The sequence below is a fragment of the Schistocerca serialis genome, chromosome 1 (genome assembly GCF_023864345.2).
Source record: "Schistocerca serialis cubense isolate TAMUIC-IGC-003099 chromosome 1, iqSchSeri2.2, whole genome shotgun sequence".
NCBI lineage: Eukaryota > Metazoa > Arthropoda > Insecta > Orthoptera > Acrididae > Schistocerca > Schistocerca serialis.
The window spans coordinates 541569890-541594574 of NC_064638.1; the positions used below are offsets into that span (position 1 = coordinate 541569890).

The following is a 24685-nucleotide window of genomic DNA, read 5'->3' on the forward strand; positions in this document are numbered from 1 at the left end:
AAATAATTTGATATGAAAGGTAATAAATCATTTAACACCAAATGTGTGTGTCATCAACAGGCACAAAAACAAGACAGAGAATTTTGCTAGCTTTTAGAAGAATCCTTTTAATCACCAATCAGATCCAAAGAAATTCTGCCTATTAGCATTGTAGTCATGAAACATATCCCCTTTAGTGAAAAGATTTCCTTTTCATACTAGCTTCACGTGACCAGATTGCTAAAACAGTGAAGTAAATATATCAGTATTGGTGAGGACTTTGCACAGTAAAACTAACAGTAACTAAAAAAGAAATTTCTACTTTCCAAACCTTGCCTGATATTTAAAAAGAATCAAGTTTCAGCAGCAGAAGTATGAAGAAGACTGTCTTGCTGTCACATAAATGGAAATGAAAGAAGATATTAACTTTTTGTTTTGAAATAAATCCAATTATAATTTCAAAGTTTCACAGTATTCACAAATAATGGTGGTGGTGCTGCTGCTGATGCCTATACCAAATTGACATAATTGGTGCAAAAGGCCGTATTTGTGACTACAACATTAATATAAAAAAAAAAACCATGAGAAAATATGTTATGATTGTTTTGTTGTACAACTAATCTGAACTTAAGTTCAGCCTCAAAGCTTCTCCTTGTATATGTGTCATAATTTTTTGGCAATAACATGAATGCAATCACAATAAATACAAGTTTGGCAATCTTACAAGTTGTATTAATTTCCACATGAAAACAGTGTGTGTTAAACACTCACAGATTTGAGATCTTTTATCCTGTCTTTCACCATGCTGCAGTGCACACATCAGGTGTGGCTATGATGAATAACATTCTTGTGGCTAAAGAGATAAAAACTTATCTTACCTGAACCAGATTAAATAGAATTATCTTCACCAGCTAAATGTGTTGCAGCAATGCCACTTCTACTGAATGTTAGCTAATGAAGTCTTTCTGTCAAACTGAATGGGGTTTTTGTTCTCTGTATTTGAAGCCTTCAAGTAATGCAAAGGTAGTGAATATTTATACAGATTTTACAATGAGTGTACCCTCCTGAAAAACTATAGTGTTGAGCAATTCCCTCATTTGTGACACACACTGGCCATAACAAGATATGTGAGCAAAGGATCCATTTCTTATAATTCACTTAATACCATTGTACTGTCACTGTAGTTTATAAATGAGGAAGGATAATAAGTTTCTGATCGTGAACAAGGGCAAGAGAGTGAAAGAGTGTTGAATGGGTTGTATGTTGTATCAAAATAGCAAAGAAAAACATGATTTTAAAAGTTGCTACTATATAAAGATTCCAAAAATTTTGATTTGTTAGTCTCATGTTGTCAATACTATTAATTAATATAATTAGATGGGCACAGACATTTACAGTTTGGTGTGCATTTACAGAGCTAAATTGAGTCAAAAATTAATTGTTTGGATGTCAAATGTCTTGTCAGGAACATGACATGACCGAAATAGACAGTACTCATATGCAAGCAGTATTGATGGTTTTGTTGACTGTGTTTTTCATGCATGTTAACCAATGCTCAGAATAACAAGATTATTAAATTTTAATAAAAAAATAAATCTGAAGTATCTAGCAAATGAAATATTCAGTGTTTGAAATGTTTTATTGCAGCTTCCCTTTTCCCTGAAATTGAGTCTTGGCACAAACGTATCTTAATTCTTCATACACAAATCCTTTGGTGTTTTTCACCTTATTTCTTAAACAATAGTTCTGACTTTTTAGAATAAATGAAGGGAATTTTTGCACCATTTGTATTTAAAGAGGCTGCACATAAAAAAGATATAATCTTAAAAAATTATTGCTTGTTTGATTCATATCCTACTACTTCTCTTTCCTCAAACTGTTTCCATTTTGCAAATATGTGATTTTGCATACCATGACTGCACAATTTATATTTAAAAAAGTATGTAATTTCCCAAAATATAAATTATAGATACTCATTAATTACAATGGCAAGTTTCACATTTGCAATAGCTTCACAACTGCGATGGTCATGAAACTTTTTTAAATTCTGTTTGTCATGCCCTTGTAATTAAAAAAAATACATTACATGTGTGAACTGATTGGATTACGCATACTGAGCACATTGATTAAAATAGATTTACAGGGAGTATGTAAAAAAACATCTGAACATGCACATTGTGTTATATATTTCAAAATTTAAGCATAACAATTTATTCAACTTCTGGTACTGATACACACAAATTCTGGTATTAACAAAATATTGAATACATTTGTAGCAAATTTCAACAGACTTACAATAATACTTACATAATATATTGTGTAATGTAATATCATAGGCAACAATTTCTTTTCTTGTGAGCGTCTTGGATTTATAAAGCATAATTGTAGGGAACCTGTGGCAGCCATCCCATTTATGCTACATAAAATTGGCCAAATGTCTTCACATCCCACATATGCACTTTCTCTGAGGGTACACAGTAACATGAATAGAAATACTACTGTTAAAGTAATGGTAGGTAAAGAAAATCATAATCAATGATGACTGAAGTTACAATGAAATACTGTCAAGAGTGTTTCATCTTTCAGAGCCAGCAACTGGCTCCAATGAAAAACAGGAAGAAAGGGGAAAAGAATGGAGTGAGGGTAGGAAGTATAAGATCTAAAGAGTGATTGATTGCTAGGAAAGATACAGCAGTTGGAATGATGGCAAACAAATCAGTGAAACTATGGTACAATAGTTAACAGTATTAACTGACCAAGTATTTAACTGATTTTGCTTCTCATTCTGCAGTTTTTTCCCTTGTATATATCTGTTGATTCTGAGTTCCATACCAATTTTTCTATACCTAGTTGCCTTCCAATATTTTCTCCTTCAATATCCACTGTTGACAGATGTTATCAACAGTGATAATAATACGTAAAAGAACAAAACCTTTCTTTCTGCTTCACCAGTGCTGCTCTTTATCTTAGTTTCATTGTAATCTTCTTCAAATTTATTCTTTATTTATTACAAAGGGGAAGCTCAGTATTCTTCACAGCTCCTGGAGAATCATTTTATTAATAAAAAACACATGGAAATTCATCTATTTTTCAAGATGATTTTCTGTGCCCAATAATGATGTAATATGTATAGAATATAATTAATAGAATGACTAAACTTCCCATCATAGAAATGGACATTAGTGAAACGCTAGTTTTCCAAACAGTTTCTCTTAACTGTAGACAGTGAATACACAATAATGTCACTCAAACATCACTCACTCATTTTGGCTATCTGGCAGAAATGCTCCTATAGCTCATGAGTTGGTACACATCTGATTCTTATTTTCAAACAAAAATAATAAAAAAAACTGCTGAATACTATTACCATCAGTGATTTTCAGCTTGTCCTCAATAATAATCATTTATTCATTGTATAAATAGCTACAGAAAAACCAATTTATTACTTTTCGATAAAGAGATATTGCTGTCAGTCCACTCTTGATTCAGTATAAGCCGAAAAATAAATTCCTTCAAATTTCTGTTTTCTCTGAAGGTCATTTTATAATCTCCAGCTACACAGAGCAATGTGACTTACTGCCTGACATGTCTGATGCATTAAGGTAATAAATGTTCACAATAAAATCTCTCTATTTAATGTAATGATTAACAAACAGGTTAATCTTACAATGATAGGTACTCATTTAACAAAATATAACTAGTATTTACAGTTCCAGTTCAACAAATTAATTTATACATTCTGCCAATACTGATTAACACACTTTCTTAAAATTCTATTTGAATTTACAAAAATTGAACATGTTAAAAAATATACATGTCTTACTCCACATTACTTGCTAGTTATGCGTACAAATGAGATTCTCTTTCTCACTTATTGACAGTAAAGTTCAGCATTTAATATCATTTTTCAAGGTACTACAAACTTTCCCTTCCCTGAAATGCTGAGTACAGAGATTCATTATATGATCATGCCTAGTTACATACTTAGGAGCTAATGCTCTAGTCTCAACTGATAAAAGATTTGTGATAATTGCAATGTTGTTGTAAATAGTAAGCACTGATGCTTGACCACTGGTTCAGTCTGTACACAATTAACAACTGGCTTAGGCTGTACACAACTAACAAAATAAAGTGAAGTTCTTTGATGAACAAACAAGTTCCATGACACACAGGTCAAGTGTTTTATATCTCTTCTGGTGATCTTAAAATGTACTTATTGATACTAACGAAAAAGTTTCAAAATATCCAGTAACTGCATTCCACTGTATTCCAAAAATAATTGTTTATGATAGACTTTTGAAGTTTTATTTTTACATCAAAATAAATAGGCAAAATGGAATTCAAGTAAGTACTGAGCATATATTACAAACTGTAGATGATATCAGCTTTTTTTCCATACAAAATAAAAATTAAAAACTAGTAAATGGAATGCCGTAATGCTGAGCTATGTTGAAAATTGTTATTAATTTTTTGCAGTCTATTACTGTACTGTTCCTGGTTTATCAGTAATCCTGAATTACAATGCAGCAAAAAACTCAAGTGGAACAGCTCCCAAAAATGGAAGTACCAGTGTTAAGTTTTCCAGTTTCTTATCCTTAGAGACCTAGGCATGTCAAATCCTTCACCAAATTGACGTTTCTCTATTTGTGCTCAGAGCAGACTATCATTGCGCAGGAGTAGCTGCGCCATTGGCACTTGCCCAACGACTGGACAAGTACTCCACAACAGAAGTGTGCTTAGCTTCTTTTGCGAGTTGCAGGGGTGTTGCACCTTCTTGGTTATGTAGGTTGGGATCTGCACCTGCTGCTAGCAACTGTTTCACTACTGCCACCTGACCAAAGAGTGCTGCTGCATGCAGAGCACTCTCTCCATTCTGAAAATAAAAATTAACATACTGTAAAGGAAAGCAAGAACACCTCTATGAACATTAGATCCGGCTGTAAAGCCTTGTCACCGACAAAATATTTGAAAAATTATAATGAAGTTGTCAGAATAACCCACCAGAAGTTGGGACAACAGAATCAGTTTATGGGAGACCTCCATATTACAAAAACATCCTCTCAGAAAATAAATATTCAAAATTTGCTGGAACACAGCGTAATCTATACTACTATATAACAACAAGTCACTGTTTAATAGTGGTGCCAAAACTCTTGAAAAGATCTTGGCTGAGTCATTTCAAATTTTTACACGGTGCTCCAATAAATACTTGGATGTACATACTTTTTAAATATATAATATATGGGATTAGCCTAAATGATTTATTGGGTTTCAAAGCACTGTAAATTGGCAAATAGGTGACATGCGAAAAGATACACTCACCAAGTTTGAAAAGCCCACCTCATGGCTCATTTGCATACTAGATGACTGGCCTTTAACAGCACTCTTATAGTTGGTGTCAGAAGAGAAGAGTATTTGTGTGTAAGAATATCAACTGAGAGTATTTGTGTGTAAGAATATCAACTGAGAGCATTCAGTGTGCATTCATAAACCAATATGGAAAAGCTGCACTGATCAGCAGAGCATTTTGCATTTGTTTCACCAGTTTCATGATACTGCTTGTCTGTGTCAACAGAAAAGCACGGGGTGACCACTTGTCTCAGAAGAAACCATCAAGCACAGGAGACAGAACTTTGTGTGCAGCCCACAAAAATCAACCATTTGTTCAAGCTGTGAACTGGGCATTCCATAGAAAACAGCTTGGAATGCTTTGCAGTGGCATTTGCATTTTTATCCTACTGTTTGCAACCGTTACAACATCTGCCTCCAAAAGTTTCTGTCCATTGATACGAGTTTTCTATCAGAGTGCAACAAGCTTGGGAAGATCAGGATGACTTTGTGGGAACATTGATATTCAGCGATGAGGTGACTTTTCATCTGTAGTGAAACATAAATCATCAGAAGTGAGTGTGGGATACTGAATTGCCTCATGTCCACATGGAGCTGGAAAGGGATTCGCCAAAAGTGAATATCTCCTGTGCCATATCCAAGACCAAGGTACAGTATATCGCCCCTTTTTCCTCATTGAGCAGATTGTGACACGTTCCATGTACCTGGAAATGTGGTTGTTACCACACCTGACTCCTTGGCTTTCATCTTTCAAAGGATGAGGCTCCACCTCACTGGAGATCAGCCATCTTCTATTTTCTCAGCAGAAAACTGCCACATCACTGGATAAGGTGCACTGGTCAGGGTGATGTTCCTATGTTGTTATGCCCTCAGGTTGCCAGATCTCATGTCATATGATTTCTTCCTTGGAGTTATGCTAGGAACAAAGTTTATGTACCCCAATACCAACAATGCTGTAGAAACTAATGCATCACTGCAGCTGTGACAGACAATGACTGAATCATGCTTGTGGACATATGGACAGAACTGCATACAATGAACATTTGTAGAATGTACCTAAAACTTGGTGAGTGTGTCTTTCATGTATCACTCATCTTTGTACATAATATAATCACAAACCTGATGAATCATTTAGGCTACCATGTGTAAAGGGGAAAAGTTGTTAGCAAAAACCTCAAAAGTTTCTGACCAATTTACTCCAAATTTTTACACACTAAAATAATGAACACTGAGAGGGACATAGGTAATGCATCTTTTTGCAGTAATAATAAACAAGACTCAAGGCCAGAAACGGGGATGGAGGGGGTGGGGGTGGGGGTGGGTAGATGGACAGTGAGGGGGAAAGATGGACTATGGACACACACACACACACACAGAGAGAGAGAGAGAGAGAGAGAGAGAGAGAGAGAGAGAGAGAGAGAGAGAGAGGAAGATTTGGAAGTATATCCAATTCCAATACATATTTAGCAATTGTGAAGCATTGCCAGGTTCACTAGTAACTGATAAAATTATCTCATGCAGTCAACTAGAAATAATGATCAAAAAGTTGAACAAGTGACCTTCTTAATAGACATTTTTCCCAACATTCAATTTGCAAAGCATCTGTAGTGAAAAGGTGGCCAAATACGAAGACCTGGCAGATGATATAAAAGCTATGCAGAAACTTAAGTCGGGGTGCAAAGTCAGCCACCAAAATTACCACAAAAAAGAATGCAAAGAGCCTACAGAACTTAAAATTGCATCCTATACTCTGTTGGGAACTGCAGTATGCAACTGTACTAAAACCTGCATAATATAATGGAGGCTTTCATAGCTGGTATATATCCTTGGTAATATTGCTTTAATGAGCATCAGGCTGTTATCTGAGGGCACAAAAAATGCATTAGACCAGGGGCTAATGCCCACAAACAGTGTCACCAAGGATACCTGTATTGGATTCTTAGAAAAAATCATTAACTTAGCAATAACTCATTATTTTTAAACTATTGTCATTATATCAATACCATGTAAAATGAGTGAGTGAATAAATGATAAAGATGATAGAAGTAGAAGATATGCAAGTGGATTACAAAGAAATTACCAACAATCTCTGTCATGCATACATTTCATACTCTCTTAAAAAGTATACGTTTTTATGTTCTAGGTGTCAATTTGAGGTAATATCATTTCTAAGTAGTCACATACACATAAAACCAAAACTAGAGAAACAATGCAAAAACATGATTACAAAACAGATAACATATCACTGTTTCCTTGGTTCATTTTTTATTTATTTGATCTGAAGAGAAATATGGTATGGCATTGAACAGCTGAATGTCAGTGGTGAAAATTGGCAGCTAATTATAATGATGATTTGAAATTCAAAAAGGAAGTTGAAGATATTAATTAGCACTAAATGATTAACTGATAATTATTTGTAATTGTGACAAAACTGAATTTTAAGGAGGCTGCCATCAAAAACTCTTGCAGCCTGAGCCGAAACATCTGAACCTGGATACATGCTTAGAAAGAAAAGAATTACTGTTCTTCCTCATAGTAATATTGCTGGGAACTTCAAAGCAAAACTGCCTTTGACAGGTAAATAAAGAAGCTTATAATATTTAAAAATATATAGGGGTTGGACAAAAATATGTATACACCATGAGTAGTGCATGCTTGAGCATAAACACAGGTTGCACTATTGTATTTGATCATGGAAAAAGGTGAGACACACAAGTTCTGTGCTCTTGTACAGATAAGTGATTTAGACTCAAATAAAACTTAGTTAAATACCAATAACTAATTAAATATATTTATTAGTGTTTTTCAAGTTTTGTCTATTATTTGAGAAAAAGCAAAAAGATCATGAAGTACAGTTATAGTTGTATTTTTGTTTCAGTGTGGCACAGTAAGCTTAAAGAATCTCATTTAACTGTTCATTTTTTTCTTTGTAGCAAGTTAAGTACAGTGTATCCCCCATTGTTTTAATCATTATTTGCAAAACACACTGTAAATTTAATTTTCTGGATACAGAAAATTAAATTTGTTTACATAAAGTTGCATGTAAGCCTAATTTTAGTAAACGTGTTTTCTTGTTTTTCAGTAATTTAATTGACTTATTCTCACAACTGTATTATTTTTACCATGGGTGAAAAGTGCCTGACTTGCTGTAGAATTGATAACTCTGTGGTTTGGCGTGATGGATGCACCAGTTTTTTTTTTTTTTTTTTTTTTGGCATGGAAACTGCAAAAGTGAATCAGACTCATCAGTGGTTCTTTAAGATATGCAGTAGAGATAGGAAGATTGTGGAATGGGAGGGAAAAATTGCTACCTTTCAGGCGAGATAATCAGGCAGGGTAAAGAGAGGTGGGATGTGGCAACAGGTAATAGAAGGAACATACTGAGAACTTCGTCAGACAGCTTTAAGATGAATGTAAAAAGCAAGTTTGGCCTGTTGCTTCAGTTAGAAACTGATGAGCCTCAGGCAGAGGTAGGTGTAGGCAAGGCACAACAAACTTAAATAGAAAATTGAGTAAGAATTGTGGTAAGTCAGCAAAGAGAAAGAAAATTTTGTTGTTATGTAGTTCTCATGCAAGAAGTGTAGGCCAACTTCTGCAGGATGAATTAGGATCAGGATACCAGGTCACCAATTTTTTTTAAAACTATAAAACTAGAGCTGGTCTGGGTCAAGTGACACTAGATTTAGGTTCACTCAGTAAAGATTTTACCAAAGAAGACATTGATATTGTAATTGGCCCGGACAACGCTATTGACAGAGATTCTGGGTACAATATAAAGTGTGACTGGGTAAAGACTGCACCTGCATCAAGATATATCAGTGTGAAGTTTTTGTCTGTTCTGAGATGCCATGATCGACCTTGTCTGAACTCTTCTATCAGGAGAGTTAATTTGGAGTTGGAATGGCTGCTTGGGTCAGGTGCTTGTTGTTTCTCTCAATAGGTGAGATTATATTAGGCATGGCCTACACCTCAACAGGAAAGGGAAGGGTAAACTGGCTGGACTAATAGTAGTAAATTAAGGGGGGGGGGGGGGGGGCATTGCCATGAGTGATAGAATACCAGTGGTTACAGGTGTTGGGGAAGCACCATTTTTAGGACAGGTAGCATAAAAAGAAGCCAATTTCTAAGAGAGGTCAGGATTGAAACAAACATTCAGTTTGAGAAAGAAACTATAGAACTTAATTCTGGCACACTGATCAGCAAACATAGATATTGGTTAAAAATTTTCACCAATTATCAGAAATTTTATTTCCACCCACTTTGATCTTAGTCAATGTAACATGCCAACTATCTTTAGTACATGAAAGTATTTGAGGCATAAGAAGTAAAATTAATGAACTACTTATCTGCATTGATGAATTAAGTCATCCGACTCAGTTGACATAATTCGCCTCTCTGAACATCATATGACCACTGTATGTGTTAAGGTTGCAGGATTTAGATTATCTTCTCACTTTTGTAGTGGAGAAATGGAGGATGGAGGAGTTGCAACATTCATCAGGAACTGACATAAATTTAATAAGATAGAAATTCATAAAGCTTGCCTAGAGCAGCATATGGAGGCATGTGCAACATAAGTAGAATTTCGCAATAAATCATAACGATAGTAAGTGTATACTGAGTGCCAGAAGGTAATTTTAATCTGTTCACAAATAACTTTGAAGCCCTATTGGTCTATTTAACAGCAAAAAGAAAGAATTAATGGTTGCTGGTGATTTTAATGTATATTACACTCAGTAGGATTGTCATTCAACTTGATTCATATTGTTAACTTTCCAACTAGGATAGTTAAGGCCTCGAAGATGGCCATTGATTATATCATTATAGAAATATATACTAAACAAAATCATATTATAAAACCAATAATAATTAGTGTCTCAGATAATGACATAAATCTCCTTTAGTTAAATGTTAATATCAATCAGATATAAAATCTACTAAATCTGAGTTCAAGATGGAAGTCAGTAAGTCAAAAATTGATTGTTGTAGGAAACTCCTCAAAGAGATGAACTGGAGTGATGTGTATAATGCTCACAGCATAAATGAGAAATACAAACTTATATTAATAATATCCTTAACTTATTTGAAAATTGTTTTCTCCCAAAACTAACCCAGATTTGACCTTGTTGTTGTTGTTGTTGTTGTTGTTGTGGTCTTCAGTCCTGAGAATGGTTTGATGCAGCTCTCCATGCTACTCTATCCTGTGCAAGCTTCTTCATCTCCCAGTACCTACTGCAACCTTAGTCTACACAAATCCATGGAAACTATGTCTATCAGTCAGAAACAGCTCTGATGTAAGTGCTATAGATCATTACAAAAACTAATGCAAAATATTGAAGATAGTGATACAGACATCAAAACAAATGCATTATCAGAAAAGGAACTCACACCAGATAACAAAATAAAGGGAATATGGGATATAGTGACGGAAGACACTCGGCAGAATGAGAGATGAAGAGGACCACATAGCATTAAGAGTAAATAATACATGATAAGAGATGTGTGGAGTGTTGCTGAACTTTTCAATTAGTACTTCATAACTGTTACTGAAGAGATGGGGTTGTCAGGTTCAGTAAATGCTTCCAAGGGATATCTCAGACCAGGCACTACAATAAAAATGAGTATGATCCTCACAGCAACAGCAGAAGTAATGTCCACCACAAAGTCCTTAAAATCAAAAAAATTCTAGTGGGTATGGCAATATATCAATGGAGTTGATTAAACAGTTTGCCTCTGAGTTTAGTGACATTTAAGTTATTTGTGTAATCAACCAGTGGAATATTTCCTGAATGGCTGAAATTGCTTAAGTTAAGGCTTTTTATAAGAAGAGAGATAAAGAAATACCATCAAATCACCATCCAATTTCACTTTGGCCCACATCTCCAAAATTTTAGAAAAGATAATACACATTTGATCTCATAACCATCTGACCACAAATGAAATATTATCCAAGTCACAATTTGGATTTCTAAAGGGTTCCTATATTGAGAAGGCTATCTACCCATACAGTGAGAATGTACTTAATTCATTAGACAATAAATTACAGGCTACTGGTATATTTTGTGATCTGTCAAAAGCATTTGACTGCTTAAATCTTAATAGCCTTTTAAGTAAATTAGAATATTACGGCATAACAGAAAAAGCTGCAAAATGGTTCAAATCCTAATCTCTGACAGAAAACAAAGGGTGTCAAAAGGAAAGAGATATGTATTAAGATATCAGGCGTCATCCAAGTGGGAATCATCTTAGAGCCCCCAGGTTCCATCTTACGGCTCTTGCTTTTTCTTGTGTGTATCAATGAACTTTCATCAGTAAAATTACCAGATGCCAATGTCATTTTGTTTGCAGGTTTTATCAGTGGAATATTTCCTGAATGGCTGAAATTGCCAAAGTTAAGCCTTTTTATATGAAGGGAAATAAAGAAATACCATCACATCACCATCCAGTTTCACTTTTGCTCCCATTCTCAAAAATTTTAGAAAAGATAACATACAGTTGACCTCATAACCATCTGATCACAAATAAAATATTATCTAAGTCACACTTTGGATTTTTAAAGTTCGAGAAAACATACTATACGCACACCGGAATCTGTAAAAGGTTTCCTGCCTGTATATGCCTAAAATATTATGACAAGTAGATAGAAGACATTGACAGTGCCTGAACAAATCTCTTATTTTCTGTCCAAATGTTGTCAGATACAGTTGACATAGCAATAAAAAAGCTAGTGTACTGTGCTTTCATTCTGTAATGTCTTACGGGATTATTTTCTGGGGTAACTCATCGAGCTAAACTAAAGTTTCCCAAGCCCAAGAATGTGCAATACACAGTAAATTATCTGTACTGTAAACTCAAGAATATCCTGCAGAGGGCTGTTTAAGAAACTGGGGATCCTAATTACTGTTTCTGAATATATTTATTCCTTAATGAAACATATCATTAACAATATACCTTTTGCCAAACCAACAGCTCAGTTCTAGGAATCAACACTAGAAATAAGAATAATCTTCACAAAAATTTAAATTCACTTTCTTTGGTTCAGAAAGGTGTCCATTACTCAGCAATATACACATTATCAATAAAATGCTAGCATCCATAAAGAGTTGAACTAATAATGTTGTTCAGTTTGAAAATATTCTAAAGGATTTACTGGTGGCCAACTCCTTCTACTCTACTGATGAATTTCTTAGTAGAACCAAATGATGTGTGTACGTTATTAATAATATCACAAGTCTTTTTAGTTGACGCCACTTTGGCGACTTGCATGTCAATGATGGCAAAGGACACACAACACCCAGTCCCCTGCCACGAATCAAACCCTGGGCCCCCTTGCATGGTAGCAGTAATGTTACTGCTGCACTATGGATTCTGCAGTCACATTATGTGACTGTTTTGGCTGATCAGGTCCATCCCATGATTCTATGTCTGTTCACCAATGGTAATGCTGTGTTCCAAGAAAACAGCCCCTATTCCCACAGCTTGCTTCATTCTAGACTGGTTCTGTGAGCACGAGATGAACTGTCAAGTATACCCTAGTCGCAAATCATTAGATCTCGATATTATTACATCCTTATAAAGGAAATGGACAGTGACAAGAACATGACAGAAAAGTTGAAAGTAGTCAACCTCAGAGAGCAGTGTTCTGCGTGGCTTAGTTTTGGGAAGAAACCAAAAAAGTCTGTGAACACATTGTTAAAAAAAGATAAAAATCAAAACCAAAGTTCACAAAAAGACTGAAATTGTTCCTGGTTTGAAATGTGCTACTGGCTGTAAGGATGCTACAACTAAAGATGTGAGTAACAAGTGTGCACTAGATCAACAGTGTTTCAACAAAATGATCACAATTTTCTTTATGGTTATAAAATTAATGATGTAGAAGAGCACAGTATTACAGTACAAAATGAGTGAAAGATGACTGTCACTGAATTAATAACCATAGAGGAGATGGCATTCAGTTATGTCGAGCATCAACGAAATGCATACACAATGGAAGTTCTGATATTTTGTTGAAGACAATGTTGGCAGCAAAGAAACACCATTCAGTCGACAAGCAGTCACAGTGAAGTTTTCTTTCTTATAGCATTTGAATATCTTTTTAATAAATGCTACATGTATAATTAAATCCACAGTCAGAAACCATCATTCTACTAATACAATGTACACAAACTTCCTTGTTTTACTCTATTTTTCAACTTATTTTGTTGTATCTGATTCTTTACCCCTCCCCCCCCCCCCCCCTCTCTCTCTCTCTCTCTCTCAGTGTGTGTGTGTGTGTGTGTGTGTGTGTGTGGTGTTGGGGGGGGGGGGGGGGGGTGCGCGGCATGTACGTGCACACGTGTGTGTTTGTAAACACTTATATGTATTTATTACACACATGTGTATAGTAAAACCCCATCATAATATTGTTTAACTGGTAATATCTCTTGTCAAAATTTTTGACTGAAATATCATTTGTGTATTTGACTACAACAGAAAATAGACTTTTTTATTATCAATGTACTTACAGGAAGAAGTCCAAGATTTGGTTTGAATTTAAGGAGTTCTTCTATTACAGCTGTATGGCCCTTATGAGCAGCTTTGAACAATGGTGTAGCCCCATCCTGAAATCAAGATGACAATAAATATGTAACTTATCCTCTTGTAGCAGAATACATTAAATTTAAATGTAAAAACACTAATTAGTGACACTGTCATATTTATTTTAAAATTTCATATGATCATACACTTGATAGAGACTTTATGTCTTCAGTTTATGTCATGTTATTCTAATAAACAGACTAATTTCACTTTGGTACATAAGATAAATAATGTGTCTTCTTATACAATAAAACTGTGGTGAGATTATGAAACTCACATGTCGTGTAGCATCAACTTTAGCCCCCACTTTTAGAAGTTGCCGCACAATATGATCGTGACCCATTTGTGCGGCTATCCATAGCGGAGTAGCACCATCAGTGCGCCTTGGCTCTGGATCAGCTCCTTGAGTCAAAAGGAAGAGCAGCACTTTTAAGTGACCATTCTGGGCAGCAATGAATAGTGGTGTTGCCCTGTCCTGAGAATAAAAAGAAAGTTTCCTCAGTTAATTCATGCTATGGCACAAATTTTGCATGAAGGAACTCTGCTGTTTCAGGTTCAACCATAAGAAATATATTGCCACCCTCCATCAAAAATAGCAGCTATAAAGTGTATGACATTCACCTCCCTCAAGTAATAAAGTCATTTTTTCCACTTTTCCAGTTTTAAATACACTCCTGGAAATTGAAATAAGAACACCGTGAATTCATTGTCCCAGGAAGGGGAAACTTTATTGACACATTCCTGGGGTCAGATAAATCACATGATCACACTGACAGAACCACAGGCACATAGACACAGGCAACAGAGCATGCACAATGTCGGCACTAGTACAGTGTATATCCACCTTTCGCAGCAATGCAGGCTGCTATTCTCCCATGGAGACGATCGTAGAGATGCTGGATGTAGTCCTGTGGAACGGCTTGCCATGCCATTTCCACCTGGCGCCTCAGTTGGACCAGCGTTCGTGCTGGACGTGCAGACCGCGTGAGATGACGCTTCATCCGGTCCCAAACATGCTCAATGGGGGACAGATCCGGAGATCTTGCTGACCAGGGTAGTTGACTTACACCTTCTAGAGCACGTTGGGTGGCACGGGATACATGCGGACGTGCATTGTCCTGTTGGAACAGCAAGTTCCCTTGCCAGTCTAGGAATGGTAGAACGATGGGTTCGATGACGGTTTGGATGTACCGTGCACTATTCAGTGTCCCCTCGACGATCACCAGTGGTGTACGGCCAGTGTAGGAGATCGCTCCCCACACCATGATGCCGGGTGTTGGCCCTGTGTGCCTCGGTCGTATGCAGTCCTGATTGTGGCGCTCACCTGCACGGCGCCAAACACGCATACGACCATCATTGGCACCAAGGCAGAAGTGACTCTCATCGCTGGAGACGACACGTCTCCATTCGTCCCTCCATTCACGCCTGTCGCGACACCACTGGAGGCGGGCTGCACGATGTTGGGGCGTGAGCGGAAGACGGCCTAACGGTGTGCGGGACCGTAGCCCAGCTTCATGGAGACGGTTGCGAATGGTCCTCGCCGATACCCCAGGAGCAACAGTGTCCCTAATTTGCTGGGAAGTGGCGGTGCGGTCCCCTACGGCACTGCGTAGGATCCTACGGTCTTGGCGTGCATCCGTGCGTCGCTGCGGTCCGGTCCCAGGTCGACGGGCACGTGCACCTTCCGCTGACCACTGGCGACAACATCGATGTACTGTGGAGACCTCACGCCCCATGTGTTGAGCAATTCAGCGGTACGTCCACCCGGCCTCCCGCATGCCCACTATACGCCCTCGCTCAAAGTCCGTCAACTGCACATACGGTTCACGTCCACGCTGTCGCGGCATGCTACCAGTGTTAAAGACTGCGATGGAGCTCCGTATGCCACGGCAAACTGGCTGACACTGACGGCGGCGGTGCACAAATGCTGCGCAGCTAGCGCCATTCGACGGCCAACACCGCGGTTCCTGATGTGTCCGCTGTGCCGTGCGTGTGATCATTGCTTGTACAGCCCTCTCGCAGTGTCCAGAGCAAGTATGGTGGGTCTGACACACCGGTGTCAATGTGTTCTTTTTTCCATTTCCAGGAGTGTATGAGCCAGTATCTTACTATATGTTAATGATGCTTTAGTTTTTAAAAAATTTGCATTTCTCCTAGTGCTATGAAAATATCATAAATAAGTTCTCACATTTAACCACAAGCAGTCCCAGATGATAAAAAGATTGTGGTATACATACTGTATTGTTGTATATGATGTAGAGCTCACATCTGCAGCTGACAGGCACAGATTTCATGGTGTAAATTTTGAAGGATAAAGCAGCTTTGTATTTGATGGTACAGAGGTAAAACACACACACACACACACACACACACAAAGATGATATAACTTACCAAACGAAAGTGCTCGCATGTTGATAGACACATAAACAAACACAAACATACACACAAAATTCAGACTTTCGCAACCAATGGTTCCTTCATCAGGAAAGAGGGAAGGAGAGGGAAAGACGAAAGGATGTGGGTTTTAAGGGAGAGGGTAAGCAGTCATTCCAATCCCAGGAGCAGAAAGACTTACCTTAGGGGGAAAAAAGGACAGGTATACACTCGCACACATGTATATCTATCCGCACGTACACAGACACAAGCAGACATTTGTATGTGTCTATCAACATGCCAGCACTTTCGTTTGGTAAGTTACATCATCTGTGTGTGTGTGTGTGTGTGTGTGTGTGTGTGTGTGTGTGTGTGTGTGTGTGTGTGTGTGTGTGAGAGAGAGAGAGAGAGAGAGAGAGAGAGAGAGAGAGAGAGAGAGACTGACTAATCAACAGTGGTGAATATCAGAGTAATTTATGGCTAATTCATTTGCTGACATTATCAGTTGCCGAATCTACAATCAATCAACAATCATGGCAAATAGTGTGCACACGCACAAGTAAATGAGCAAAACTATGAGCACGTTGTGAGAATAAGAAACTAATTTAGAAAGTGCAACCTTTCTGCAGTGTTTTATTTTTCTGTTAAAAGGTAAAGTTATGACAAAGTCTGCAGCACAAGTCCGTGACTGCACCATCAGCCTTACTGCAGGTAGAGTGCAGCCTTTTTATTCACAGAAGCACTAAGGGGTGATGGGCTCCTCCTCTGGCTACCTGTTATTCCTGGGAAAGATTCCCAGTACTCATTTTGACAGCAGCCTGAGTGGACTGGGGGCTATCCTTGATGGACTGAAACGAAGGGATTGAACTGGGACATCAAGGATCGTAGTCTAGTGCTCTAACCACTAAAGCACCATGGCCACATTATTCTCCTATTAGGAGAGGAAAATTAAATAACAAAATTAAAGGTACACTACCTCTAACAGCTCCACAACACTGTTTGTCTTTCCTGGTATTCTAAAAACAACCCCAAAAAATTTTGGTCATACGTAAAATCTATGAACACTACAAAAATTCAATACCTTCCCTTGCTGACAGTATGGGTAATGTAACTGATAATGATAAACAGAAGGCCGAGATTCTAAATCTAGCTTTCAAAAACTCATTTACGGTAGAGGACTGCAGCACCATTCTCCCTATCAATTATCGAACAAATGCAAGGATAGCTGACATAGTGTTTAGTGCATCTGTTATTGTAAAAAAGTTAAGAGCCTTAGACGCCAGGAAGGTATCTGGCCCAGACGGTATCCCCGTAAGATTATATGTTGACTATGCTACAAATATAGCACCATTCTTATCCATCATCTATCAGAGATCAATGGAACAGCAGAAAGTTCCACGGGACTGGAAGAAGGTGTAGGTCATAGCAATCTACAAAAAAAGGGAGAAAATCGGATGCACATAATTTCCGGCCAATTTCACTGACACCACTTTGTTGTAGAATCATGGAACATATTTTGTGTTCAGACATCATGACTCTGAGCTCACCTGCAGAAACCAGCACGTTTTTAGGAAACAGCGGTTATGCGAGGCACAGCTGGCCCTCTTCGTGCATGAAGCCGGCCGTTGGTGGCCGAGCGGTTCTAGGCGCCTCAGTCTGGAACCGCGCGACCGCTACGGTCGCAGGTTCGAATCCTGCCTCGGGCATGGATGTGTGTGATGTCCTTAGGTTAATTAGGTTTAAGTAGTTCTAAGTTCTAGGGGACTGATGACCTGAGATGTTAAGTCCCATAGTGCTCAGAGCCATTTCAACCATTTCTTTGTGCATGATAGACAACAGGCTCTAGATACCGACCCCCAGGTTGATGCCCTATTTATCGACTTTCGAAAGGCGTTCAACTCAGTTCCGCAATGTCGCTTGCTCCAAAAAGTGTGCGCTTACGGTCTGTCTGATGACATACACGGTTGGATAGAAAGTTTTCTAACAAGACAGTGAGCAGTATGTCGTCATGAACGGGGCGACTTCAACAGAACCTTAACTTCAGGTGTGCCCCAGGGCAGTGTAATAGGTCCGCTGCTCTTTACAATTTATATAAACGATCTGATTGATGGTATTGACAGTAGCATTAGACTCTTTGTCGATGATGCTGTAGTCTACAGGTAAGTAGTATCACACGAAAGTTGAGAACAAATCAATGAGGATTTGTAGAAAATAAATGCGTGGTGTAATGACTGGCAGTTATCTCTCAATATTAGTAAGTGTAACCTACTGCGTATAACAAGGCGAAAATCCCCATTAATGTAGGAGTACAAAATAAATGACGGATGTTACCGCTTCCGAAGACTGGTCAAGTATCTGGGTGTGACTATTCGAAATGATTTCAAATGGGGTGATCAGATTACACAACTAACAGGCAAGGCGAAGTCTAGATTGTGGTTTATTGGTAGAATCCTGAAGCGATGCAGACCTTCAACAAAGGAAATAGCTTACAATACGTTAGTTCGTCCAGTATTGTTCGTCTGAATGGGACCCTTACCAGTTGGGTCTGATTCAAGAGACTGAGAAGGTCCAAAGAAGAGAGGCAAGATACGTGATTGGTACATTTAGCCATTGCGAGAGCGTTACAGATCTCATAGAAAATTTGAAGTGGGACACACTTGCAAATAGACGGCGCGCTAAACGGAAGGGGCTGCTCACTATATTCCGAAAAACGATCTTCACCGAGGATGTAGAGCATATATTATTACCACCAACTTCCAAACAGCGAAATGATCACCATTCAAAGATAAGGGAAATTAGAGCTCGTACTGGACCTGACGGGATACCAATTCGATCCTACATAGAGTACGCGAAAGAACTTGCCCCCCTTCTAACAGCCGTGTACCGCAAGTCTCTAGAGGAACGGAAGGTTCCAAATGATTGGAAAAGAGCACAGGTAGTCCCAGTCTTCAAGAAGGGTCTTCGAGCAGATACGCAAAACTATAGACCTGTATCTCTGACATCGATCTGTTGTAGAATTTTAGAATATGTTTCTTCCTCACGTATCATGTCATTTATGGAAACCCAGAATCTACTCTGTAGGAATCAACATGGATTCCGGAAACAGCAATCGTGTGAGACCCAACTCACTTTATTTGTTCATGAGACCCAGAAAATATTAGATACAGGCTCCCAGGTAGATGCCATTTTCCTTGACTTCCGGAAGGCGTTCAATACAGTTCCGCACTGTCGCCTGATAAACAAAGTAAGAGCCTACGGAATATCAGACTAGCTGTGTGGCTGGATTGAAGAGTTTTTAGCAAACAGAACACAGCATGTTGTTCTCAATGGAGAGACGTCTACAGACGTTAAAGTAACCTCTGGCGTGCCACAGGGGATTGTTATGGGACCATTACTTTTCACAATATATATAAATGACCTAGTAGATAGTGTCGGAAGTTCCATGCGGCTTTTCGCGGATGATGCTGTAGTATACAGAGAAGTTGCAGCATTAGAAAATTGCAGCGAAATGCAGGAAGATCTGCAGCGAATAGGCACTTGGTGCAGGGAGTGGCAACTGACCATTAACAAAGACAAATGTAATGTATTGCGAATACATAGAAAGAAGGATCCTTTATTGTATGATTATATGATAGCGGAACAAACACTGATAGCAGTTACATCTGTAAAATATCTGGGAGTATGTGTACGGAACGATTTGAAGTGGAATGATCCTATAAAATTAATTGTTGGTAAGGCGGGTGCCAGGTTGAGACTCATTGGGAGAGTCCTTAGAAAATATAGTCCATCAACAAAGGAGGTGGCTTACAAAACGCTCGTTCGACCTATACTTGAGTATTGCTCATCTGTGTGGGATCCGTACCAGATCGGGTTTACAGAGGAGATGGAGAAGATCCAAAGAAGAGCGGCGCGTTTCGTCACAGGGTTATGTGGTAAGCGTGATAGCGTTACGGAGATGTTTAGCAAACTCAAGTGGCAGACTCTGCAAGAGAGGCACTCCGCATCGCGGTGTAGCTTGCTGTCCAGATTTCGAGAGGGTGCGTTCCTGGATGAGGTATCGAATATATTCCTTCCCCCTACTTATACCTCCCGAGGAGATCACGAATGTAAAATTAGAGAGATTCGAGTGCGCACGGAGGCTTTGCGGCAGTCGTTCTTCCCGCGAACCATACGCGACTGGAAGAGGAAAGGGAGGTAATGACAGTGGCACATAAAGTGGCCTCCGCCACACACCGTTGGGTGGCTTGTGGAGTATAAATGTAGATGTAGATGCAGCCTCTTCTTTGAACACATCTGTGCATTGTGACACTTTTTTATAATGTTTGAGGGCTTCCCCTCCTGGCCATGTAATCCCATACCACAGCTTTTACCTCGCATGCCACAGCTTTTACCTCAGAGCCCCATCAAAGACTCCATTCAGATAACGTAGGTGGTGCGATTCTTCTGTCTTCTCAGTTATGTTTTTCATGAGGAAAACATTGTAAATACAGGATATACCTTTGTGATATCCTTCCTGTTCATCCTGCAAGAGTGTGTCGATGATTTGGCAGATGAGAGATGTGAATATTCAAATATAATGCTTAGGTATATCCAGAGCTCGAAAGGTTGATTCCTCTGGCATTATGAACATCAGTCCTATCTCCCTTCCTGTACAGGATCTCCAGGAAGTAAGGAGGAATTTGAATTTTGCATCATTTTGTCATATGATGGTTGGCAGCCGTGGTTTTTTCATGTTTGTTATTTGCGATCCTTCCCATTAGTAGTGTGATTTGTGTGTGGTGAGCATTGTTATTTGATGTATATTTTCGCCAGGTAGCAGATGACAAATGAGGAACATACCCAAGTGATATGACGCAATGCTGCTCCAACCGAATCATCAGTTTGGAAATTGATCTGGAAATTTGAGACCATGGGTTCCATTTCAAACATTAAGAAACAGAGGACGACTGCGTTCTGTTTGAACACAAGAAAACATGGCTGTTGTGTGTGACAATATGACTGTAAGTCACAGAAATCGGTTTGTCGACAAGTTTAGCAATTGAATTTATCGCCAAGTTCACACTGCATTAAATCCCTTCAAAAGATCTGAAAATGCTTGCGTACAAACTTCAACTTACACTAGAGTTAAAGCCTACAGATTATGGAAAGACATCGATTTGCTCCATGGGTCTTGGCTCGTGAAGTGGAGAATGAAAACTTCACAAAAAGAATAATTTTCTCAGATCAGGCGCACTCCTACATCAGTGGGTATACCAGTAAGCAGAACTGCATAATTTGGGGTGAGGAGAATCCGCGAGTGATTATGGACGATGAGATGTATCCACAATGCACGACTGTGTGGTGTGGGTTCTGGACAGGAAGAGTGATTGGCCCGCTTTTTTTAAAAATGATGAGGGAGCTGCCTTCACTGTAAAAGGCGACCATTACCGAAACCTGCTGATTGTTTTCCTCTCTTATTGCTGAAAACGAGGAGTTTTGGTTTTATCAAGATGGTGCAACATACCACACATTCCATGAAATGACTGCTCTGCTGAATGAAAAGTTTCCTCAAAAAATTATCTCTTTATGTGGCAGACAGGTATGGACTGCCATATCATCCAATCCTATGCCTTGTAACTTCTTGTATGGGGAATTGTGAAATCAAGAGTGTACGTGAACAAACCATAAACAGTCGAAATAGAAGTTTTCTGGGTACGGTACTGCATCATAATGTATAAAACTACTGCTGCTGGAGAAAAACCAACATTTCGGCCACGGTTGCAGCGGCCTTCAGACCAGTAGAACCAGAAGAAGGCCGCTGTAACCATTGCCGAAACGTTGCAGCAGTATTTTTATACTTTATACATTATGACGCGGTACCATAGCCAGAAAACTTTTATGTCAACTGGCTCTGGCCGCGGAAGCCTACGCAACTTCGCCAGCTATCTTATCGATTGTAGATTTAAACATGGACCATTCTGCATCAATTTCTTTCGTCACCTCGCCCAGATGTAATCAGATTCTCATCCCATTGACATACAGGTTTCTGATGGACTGATCTGCTGGAAGATTAGTTCTTTATCTTTATTCAGTAGTTTCTCCAGTAACTACTGGCTTGGTTTTGTACCACTTACTTTTCAGTGCTACATCTACTTTCAGCCCAATAGTGGTCACATCCTATGAAATGAGCACTCAATTAGAGGTTTATTGAAACTTGTGAGGACTTTCAATGTTCTTCCGTCAAAGTTCCACAGATAGTTTGCCACACTGACCCAGAATTCCATTTATTGGTGTGTTTCCTATCCGTACATTAATGTCTCCGGCGATTATGACATACCTGTAGTAGTTATTGTTTGTGTTTTCGGTGGCATCTACGTATGTTCGTAAAAGTCATGGACCTTCTCTAGATTTTCTTGCTATGAGGCATAGACATCTGTTACCACAAAGAAACCTTTGTCAGTCTTGAAACCACAGCTGATAATACACTGCTGGCCACCGTAAATGCAACACCCTGAAGGAAGCATCCGAATCGAGTGAAATATACACCATGAGTTTGCAGCGATGAGATATGCAACTGATTAGAATTTCAGCGCAGACGCACATCACGCGCGCCTGTGGCGCCACCTCATAGCGCCATTTAAGGCTTGGCGATTTCGACGAGTGTACGTTCGGCACGTGTGTTTACCTTGTGGTTGTTTCACAAGACGATCAGTTATGCCTCGTAGACAACAGCGAACATCTTTGATCAAGTATCCGAGTTCGACAGAGGAAGGATAGTGGCTTACCGAGATTGTGGATTATCATACAGAGAAATCGCTAGTCGTGTTCGACGAAACCAAACAACTGTAATGCGGATATGTGGCCGTTGGATGTAGGAAGGTATGATGGACCGACGTGGTCGATCGCATTCACCTCGGTGCACCACTGCACGTGCTGATAGGCAAATTGTGCGCATGGCAGTGACGGATCGCTCAGTGACATCCCGAACCATAGCACAGCACATTGCGTCTGTAACGCATCATCCAGTGTCTGCGCGTACCATTCGACGCCGTTTACAGCAGAGTGGTCTGTCCGCAAGACATCCATTGCTTCGTCTACCATTGACGCAGAACCACAGACGTCTCCGTCGCCAATGGTGTGATGACAGACGGATGTGGCGGCAGAATGGAATGACGTTGTCTTTACTGACGAGGCACGCTTCTGTCTGCAGCACCACGATGGTCGGATTCGGGTGTGGAGACACCGTGGAGAGAGGATGCTGGACAGCTGCATTATGCACCGCCACACTGGTCTTGCACCGGGTATTATGGTATGGGGCGGTATTGGATATTACTCTCGGACGCCTCTAGTACGCATTGCCGGTACTTTAAATAGCCGGCGCTACATATCCGAGGTGCTGGAGCCAGTTGTCCTTCCTTACCTTCAGGGCTCGGCCACAGCCATATTTCAACAGGATAATGCGCGACCACACGTGGCACGCATTGTCCAAAGGTTCTTCGTCAATAACCAGATTGAATTGCTTCCCTGGCCGGCTCGCTCTCCGGATCTTTCGCCGATAGAAAACATGTGGTCCATGGTTGCTCAACGAGTGACCCAGATTACATCCCCAGCTGCCACACCAGATGATCTTTGGCAACGTGTGGAAGCTGCTTGGGCTGCTGTACCCCAGGAACACATCCAACGTCTCTTTGACTCAATGCCGAGACGTGTGGCAGCGGTGATCTCCAACAATGGCGGCTACTCTGGCTACTGATTCTGGCAGGAACCACATGTCACAGACGTCTGTAAACGTAATCATTTGATACTTGGTCAACATGTTATCTACAAAATAAATTTTGTTGTGCTACCTCTTGCCTTTCTTGGTGTTGCATTTACAGTGGCCAGCAGTGTACTTTCACTAATACATGATTAAGACTTAATGTCTTCTCTCCAAGTCTTAACGAACAGAATGAAACATAACGGCAACAAACAGGCATTTGTTTAAATATAAATACACATTACTGTAATTTATACGACGTACAGCAATATTTAGCCCATACTTTTCATGCCTCCATATGAAATTTTATCTAACCACTTTACCTTCATAAATGTGTTAACTTTGGCTCCTCTGTTCACCAGTTCCTTGACGACATCTAGATGACCACATTGACACGCAACAAAAAGTGGCGTGCCTCCATCCTAAAATAAAAATAAAAAAGTACAGTTACGTTTTCGCAACTCTTTCATGGCCATAACTCAACAGCTTTAAAGACATGTATGATAATTTAGGTCCTGTAAGTTGAACACAAATTGTGTATATGCAAAAGTGATGCCATGAAAGATTCATTGTACAGTTGGATGTCTTATTGGTTAATCATTTTCTTTACCTTACTGCTTAACCATTTTTGGATCAATAAATGTACTATATAAACTGGAACATTAACAGGAT

At 39.2% G+C, this 24685-nt stretch overlaps 1 protein-coding gene across 1 annotated transcript in view; it reads right to left on the reverse strand.

The window, feature by feature from the left end:
* Nucleotides 1-2154: 2154 nt before the first annotated feature.
* The window catches only part of LOC126475112 (ankyrin repeat domain-containing protein 29-like), a 607001-nt gene continuing 584470 nt past the window's right edge, over nucleotides 2155-24685 (reverse strand). The window contains exons 5-8 of the mRNA XM_050102700.1: nucleotides 24337-24435; nucleotides 14183-14380; nucleotides 13833-13928; nucleotides 2155-4852 (exon numbers count right to left, since the gene is read on the reverse strand). Coding sequence (XP_049958657.1) covers nucleotides 4643-4852; nucleotides 13833-13928; nucleotides 14183-14380; nucleotides 24337-24435 — 603 coding nt within the window. The 3' untranslated portion in view covers nucleotides 2155-4642. The remainder of the gene's footprint in view (nucleotides 4853-13832; nucleotides 13929-14182; nucleotides 14381-24336; nucleotides 24436-24685) is intronic.